Genomic DNA, 7199 nt, shown 5'->3' on the forward strand with positions numbered 1-7199 from the left:
TTTTATAATAAAATACATCATTACATGTCTGTTGGCTCTCAGAGATTTTTATATATAGAGAGAGAGAGAGAGAGAGAGAGAGAGAGAGAGAGAAAAAACCCACACAACCTGTGACTGTGCTATCTTAGATTCAAGCTGAGAATCTTTTTAACATCAGAGTCTCCACATCACCCAAGTAGGCTCTTCTCCGACCGCTATGAGGATGTTGGCAGATGCACAGAAAAGAGGGGGAAGTGGGGACATGGCAGAATTTTGATTTCTTAGAAACACCTTGGAAAAGCCAGCACTTGTAAACTGGCGATCTATGTCATGTGGTAAGTGTTTCATTGTTTCATGCACTGACCAGCAATAACACTTTGGACTAGTCACTTGGTCTTGCCACTCGCATAAAATGAAGAGACCAGATAACACTTGTCCAGGAAGTTGTTAGGGAAGATGAAATCGCACAGATGTTAGCATTTTGAGATAGCTACATATGTTATATCTATGCATGGTTTTCTTTCTTCCTTTCCTTTCTCCTTCCTTCCAACCTTCCTTCCTTCTTTTCTTCCATCTTTCCTTCCTTCCCCTCTCTCCTGGTCACCCCTCCCCCTTCCTTGTTTCCATGTGCCTTGTATGTGATTTCAATGCACATGCAACTAAAAACACTTTTCAGTTGATCATACTAATTCTAAGCTATGGCTCTGACAATCCAGAAACCAAGGAAGGTCTGGAAATCAGTGCTATTTAGTTTTGTAATACTGCTTTTTTCCCCCAGGGGATGAACTTTCCTAATTAATTTTGCCCAAGCTAAAGCAGTGGGGTTGTTACCTTACAGCTCACAAAGTGTGGGGCCTTACTGGGTAACAAAGCTGGCAATTAATAGAAAACTTACATCGGACACTCCACAAAGTAAATGTTATGCATATGAGTGCAGATCAAAATCTCATTATATTATATAGCCCAATTAGTCTACTGTAATGAAGTTTTGTAATAAACATACTGCTAATACTCACATTTCCTGGATTTAGAATGTCAAGAGGAAACAGGGCCTATTCCTGTCTCTCATCTGGAAGCTCTGAGAAATCAGAGTTCCTGCATGCCTTGGCCACCACTATATGCCCAACACTTGGCACAGGACCTAGCAGAGTCGGTGCCCAATAAACGTTGAAGGAATGAATGAAAATAGCAGCGGGTGAATTCACAAATGAACTGTTCTGAAAACCAGTGGCCGAAGTGAGATCTCACCCATTTTCACACCTACCCTTTTCCTACCGGAAGCCCAGGAACCCTCAGGAAGCCTTTCCTATCACCTACAGCCTCCACAGTTGAATTAGATCCCCTTAATAATGACTTTTCATGACAGGCAGTAGCTCTCTTCTTCAGTACTTAGCATAATGATAATTAAAAAGGGATTTTAAACTATTATTATTGTGTGAGTGTGTGTATGCTTGATGTGTGTATGGATACACGTGTGGCACAGCGTGTGGAGGTTGGAGGAAAAAGTTGTGGAGTTGGGTCTTTATTTCCACCTTTACCTGAGTTCTAGAGACCAAACTGCAGTTATCAGGTTTCATGGCAAGTGCTTTTACCCACTGAACCCTTTCACCAGCCCCAAATCAGGATTTGTTTGCCTCGACCACTAGATTGTAAACTCCTTTGAGGGAAGGGGCCATGTGTACTTGGAGGTGATAGGGTTCAGATCTGCCACCTTTTCATCTAACAGGAGGGAGGAGAGCCCTGTAATGCTCCTCTAAATTTTTTTTGTTGTTTGATTTTTTTCAGGCAGGGTCTCCCTTTTGCCCAAGCTCGCCTGGAATTTGCTATGTAGACCAAGCTGCCCTCAACCTTACAGAGATCCTCCTGCCTCTGTCTCCTGAGTGCCGGGATTAAAGGCATGTGCCACCACACCCAGCTTCCTATAACTTTTTAAAACGAATCTTAAAACACACAGAAAAGTTGGAAAGTTGTATAGTGATTGCTCACATTCCTTTTACATGAATTTAACTATTTAAAAAATTTATTTATTTTCATTTTCTGTGGATGCATGTTATGCCTGCATGTGTGTAAGTATGCACCTGTGTTGTATAGTGCCTGCTGAGGTCAGAAGAGGGTGTCAGATTCCCTGGAACTGAAGTTACAGGTGGTTATTAGGTGCCATGTGGGTGCTGGGATTCAAACCCAGGTCTTCTGCAAGAACAACCAGTGTTCTCAACTGCTGAGCCATCTCTCCATCCCTGAATTCAACAATTTTTACTATTTGGGACCATGTAAACTTTCTTTAGTGCTATACTGTCAGTAGGTGTACAGGGGAATGTTAGGGGTTCAGTTTCCCTTCTTTGAAGTACAATTATTACTATTAGTGATTAAGGATGACTAACAAGGAGTTTCAAGAGGGAAGGAACAGCGTAACTGTTGTCCAGATGGATGACATACACCTGTAATCCCAGACTCAAGCAAGTGTCAGAGGCAGGAGTTCCAGGCCAACCTTCGGCATCATGGTGAGATTCTGTCTTGAAAAAAAAAATTTTTTTTTAAAGAGGGGCCTGGAAAGATGGCTAATCAGTTAAGAGAGAAGACCTGCATTTGGTTCCCAGCACCCCACATGGAGGCTAACAATGGTGTATAACTCCAGTTCCAGGGGATCCTGCACTGCCTTCTGGCTTCTGTGAGCACCAGTAACACACATGCACTTACATGAAGGCAAAACACTCATACACATAAAATAACTAAAAATGTATGAATTAATTTTTAAGAACAACCAGGGTAGAGGTAATTACCACTTACTAGTCTTCCCCTCAATGGTACTGCCTAACCTGGAGACAGTTGTTCCAGGACAACCCTAGCTAGTCATCCTAGGGCAAAGTTAATCCCTGCAAGATCTTTTGTTAGAGTCATTACATGGACTATCCCTGGAAAAAAGCAACATTGTTCAGATTGTGGGGTTTGTTCAAACCAGAATCAACCACACTGTGCTTTCTGAAAAACAGAATTTACAGTGTGAACCAAAAATGAAACACTGAAAGAACCTAGTGCAATAGCCAGGAGATGTAGCTTTGGAGAGTGTGCTGTGCCTTTCTAGGTCACCTTGAACGACTCATGGAACCTTTCCCAGTACATAGCAATGGCAGGCCAGGTTACCTCACAGGCAGGAAACACCCCAAGAATCTTCTACTAGTTCTGTGATTATGGCAGTGTCTAGATTTTGTGTCTCCAACCATGCTAGAAGCTTAAAAGTCATGAATTATGCCTGCCACCTTTTTGGGTATGGTTGACAAGGGGCTGGACATAGAGCTGTTCACATCAGTCAAACAAATATTCATAGCTGCAGAGGAGAAAGAGTGCTGTCATATACAATCCTTTGTGGTGTTCATTCAGATGGAATGGGACTGAGCTGTGAACTCCTAGGGTGCATACATACCCAGATGTAGGCCCTGATTAGTAACTCTCAGGTCAGTTTAACTCTAAGGATATTTGGCCACAGTGACCCACAAGTGACTCTGGAAAGACACCCAAGCACAGACACCAACTACTCCCATGGCACCACATCTCAGAGCTTATTGAAAAGAACTCTTAAGCTATCCACACTTAGCCTGACTTTCTAGTCTTCTCTTCCCAAGCCCTAGACACATATTCCTTGGAAGAAACCAAGATCAACCAGCCACCCAAAGTCTCTTGAGTTAATTCCAGCTTCCCCTGGTGAATTACAACTTCTTGCAGACACAAAGGAAAGCAGAGAGACAAATGACACATAAATAAGAGCTTCACTGGCTTGGGGGAGGGAAGCATGGAGAGTGACGTCAGTTTTCCCAGAAACACATTTATCATGGTAAGAAAGTCTCAAGTGCTTGGTCTGCTCTTTAAGCTCCATAATCTTCCATACAATTATTTTTTTCAGCATATACTATGTCAAGGCCAGTCAGGGCAAACTGGAACTATTGCACAGAAAATCAAGGGGCCTTAACCCACCCCTTTGCAGCCTCCTATCTGTAGAACAAAGGAGGTCTCTGGATTGCCTGAGTTGTGCCTAAGATGAAATAACCTTCTGGAATGTTCTCCCTTTGCAACATCTACCTTGCAATCCTAATCCAGGCAAGGGAAACTGGTGAGGACAGGTTGAAGCAAATTTGCTATGACAAGAAAAAAAATTATTAGTATTTTTGGTCACTAAGGATAGAGCAAGTGTAATCCAGGAAACTGATTCATCTACTTAAAACTATGCCATCTCTAAAATGCAGGTGAGTAGGAACAGAAAAGCACTCTGGTTGCCCTAAAAACACTAAAAGCACTATTGCAATGTAAATCTTGAGAAAAGAATTATCTCAAATTCTGACATCATAAAGAATTGTCTCTTATTTGCACCTCCGCTCTCCACACCATGACTGCATAAAGAGTTCTGTGCTGGGGTGTATGGAGGGTGGGGGAGGTTCCAAAGAAAACCCCAACCTTCCAAACGGGGACAGGAGATGGAATAAATGTCTCTAACTGTAAAGAAAATACAATCAGATTCTGGATTCAGATTTAAAAAACAAATCAATTTCAATTACACCAGAGGCTGGTTTCCTCTTTTCCTTCTTGCACTGGAATCCTTGTGCAGACTATTTCTCTAAGTACCTATAAGGTTATAAGGTTATCCATTTTCATCAAGTAGTATTTGGGGTAGTGGGATATGCCTGCCCTACCTCTATGTACCTCATTCTCCTGCTTCAACTTTGAGAGCTGGTGTGCTGGTGGAAATAGGAAGACTAGATTGTTCCTTCAAATGGAGTCGTCTCTTCCCTCTGTAACCAACTTTTGATCTAAAAAATACCAAACATGGTATCTCAGGTCACTTCTGTATGATTTCTCTGCACACCTCAGGCTGGAAAACTTCAGTTTTTAAAATGATATTTTTTTTTCCAGAGTTGGTCGCCAACAAAAGGAGAGGATGCACTGTTTGTGCAAGTCTCACATTATTTTCCCCTCATAGAAAGATGCCAGCTCCACAGGTTTTAGCACACAAGCCCAGGTACAGTGAACACACGCCCAAGACGGACCCCCAGAGGTCCACTCAGAAACATGCCCAAAGATGATGCAGCCAGCCACCTACAGGCCAGGGCGGATTTCACCCCACACTGACGCACAATTGGGACCCTGCGGGGCCCAGTACAAGCGGACACAGAGGCATTCAGATGCACACACACACACACACACACACACACACACACACACACGCCATAGAGGTGAGTGAGCACAGTAGGAGAAACAGGCCGACTCATACAGGGTCACGGAACCCTGGCGCCACTGCCGCCTGCCCGGGGAAAGGCAAGAGGGCACATGCATGCACATATATGCACACACATACTGCCAGACACACACACACACACATACACACACACGCAGTCACATATGTAATGCATATGGAGAAACCCTACTCCAATCAGTCACCTCCCCGCCCCCCTCGCCACAACTCTGCCTTCTGCCCCAGGCTACCCCTAGCTCTGCGCCCCTCTTCCAGAGCTAGCTGGAGTCCCAGCATGGAGCTGCGTGCAGGGGTACCGCCAGGCTAAAGGAACTGGGACCTGGAGGGCTCGGCGGCTCGTTCGGCCATTCATTCGGCAACGCCCCAGCGGCGCGGCCGCAGCTGCAGCGAGGCAGACTGAGGCGCTCACTGCAGCCCTCTCCCGCAACGCAAGTTCAGCTGCCTGCCTGCAGGCTCTGCCAACCGCCCCCACCCCCCCGCCACCACGGTTCTCAGGGCATGCTTGCAGGGGACTAAGCCGCTGACCCCCGGAGCAAAAGTTCCGCCCTGCTTCTGCTCCTGGATGCTGCCCTTTGCCCTCCTCGCGGTGGCAGTGGCCACAGCCAAGTCTCCTCGCCATCCTCAGGCCCCCTGGCCCCGGCGCTGGTACCCAAGTCCTGCACTCACCACCTGGCGAGTTATATCGGCCGCTGCCATCGCTCCTTCGTCCGCCAGGGCTGCTACGGGTGCCGCTGCAACGGGAGCTGCTGCACAGGAAACAGTGGAGCTCCTCCGACAAAGAGAAAGTGTTACACTTCGGGCGCGACCAAGTCTAGTGGGGGGAGGTGCCAGGGAGGGGCCCCCTCGCCGCTGCTCCAACCCCAACCTCTCCTCTATGGCCACCCCTTCAGAGTAGGGTGTGAGGAGGGGACGGACTGACCACACCGCCTTCCCCTAGGGCAAGCCCAGTTCCAGTTCCCTCCGCAACCCCAGCCCCGGCCTCTGCGAAGGGGGCGGGGGCTCCCCTCGGTGACCACGTCCTCTCCCCCCCACCCCCGCCGCTACTTGGTTCCGTGGTACGTCCCGACCTCGGCTGAATTGTCACACCCCCTGCTCTCCTTTACATCCCTGAGTCCCCAGACCCTGAAATCTGGAAGGGAGCCCCCGCCCCTCCCCCACTCCCATGCTCTGCTCCAAAGCTGAGCTCTGCAGTCCTCCCCTCTCCCTTCCCAACCCCCAATACACCCTCGTGCTCCCCGCTGAGAACCTAAGGTGCTTGAATGGGAGTGCTGGCCCCTGGAGTCTCAATGCCTCACTGTCGTCCACTCTCCTCCATGACCCGGGAATGGCTGCTGGAGGGGTGGGAGGGAGGTTGCGACACCTGCAGCTCCAATGTTAGATCATAAATGAAGCGGAGGGGCGGGGGAGAGCGAGGGGGGGCGGAGAGGAGCCGCACTGCAGCCCCGAAACTGAACTCTGACTTGTGGAATCTGAGGCCAGGCGTCCTAAGACGTCCCTCCAGTCCTGGGGTTCCCAAACCTCGGCTGCAGTGGGCTTTAATATCCGTGGAGCCCGACTACTGTACTTAATACAAACTGACCTCATGCTTCCCCTCCGCATCTAGCTCTGGATGCTTAACAGGAACAGAGACGCAGAGCAGTCAACCTGCTAGGGCAGGGAGTTCCCGGGGAGTCTCAGAGGAGAAGCTGAAGGTCTCCCATTGTGTTGAGCCAAATGTAGTCTTGTGGCGCGCGGGGTGGGGGTGGGGGCGTCGTTCTGTCCTGCCTCTATTGCCCCTTAATCCCAATTCAGCTCGGGACTATGTGGCCGATCTGCCACAGAGAGCAGAACGTTCAAAGGCTAGGACTATGCCTGCTTGCTCTCCTTTTCTAACCAACTTCTGCTTCGTGTTCTCTCCCTAGCACATTCTCCCGCCTCCCCAGCCCTAAACACTCTCTCTCTCTCTCTCTCTCTCTCTCTCTCTCTCTCTCTCTCTCTC

General features: G+C 48.0%; 1 protein-coding gene across 6 annotated transcripts in view; it reads right to left on the minus strand.

Annotated features, from left to right (window-relative positions):
• Septin6 (septin 6) overlaps positions 1-6223 on the minus strand; it is a 77700-nt gene extending 71477 nt beyond the window's left edge. For 3 of the 6 annotated variants that reach the window (XM_029568974.1, XM_017800935.2, XM_029568988.1), the window contains exon 1: positions 5888-6203. In XM_029568974.1, coding sequence (XP_029424834.1) covers positions 5888-5917 — 30 coding nt within the window. In that variant the 5' untranslated portion in view covers positions 5918-6203. Of the gene's footprint in view, positions 1-5887 lie in introns of all 6 variants that reach the window. The other 3 variants (XM_008844066.1, XM_029568969.1, XM_029568978.1) reach the window with 3 other exon arrangements.
• Between the last annotated feature and the right edge of the window lie 976 nt (positions 6224-7199).

This window comes from Nannospalax galili, unplaced genomic scaffold, assembly GCF_000622305.1.
Source record: "Nannospalax galili isolate Female #2095 unplaced genomic scaffold, S.galili_v1.0 scaffold311, whole genome shotgun sequence".
NCBI classification, from domain to species: Eukaryota; Metazoa; Chordata; class Mammalia; order Rodentia; family Spalacidae; genus Nannospalax; species Nannospalax galili.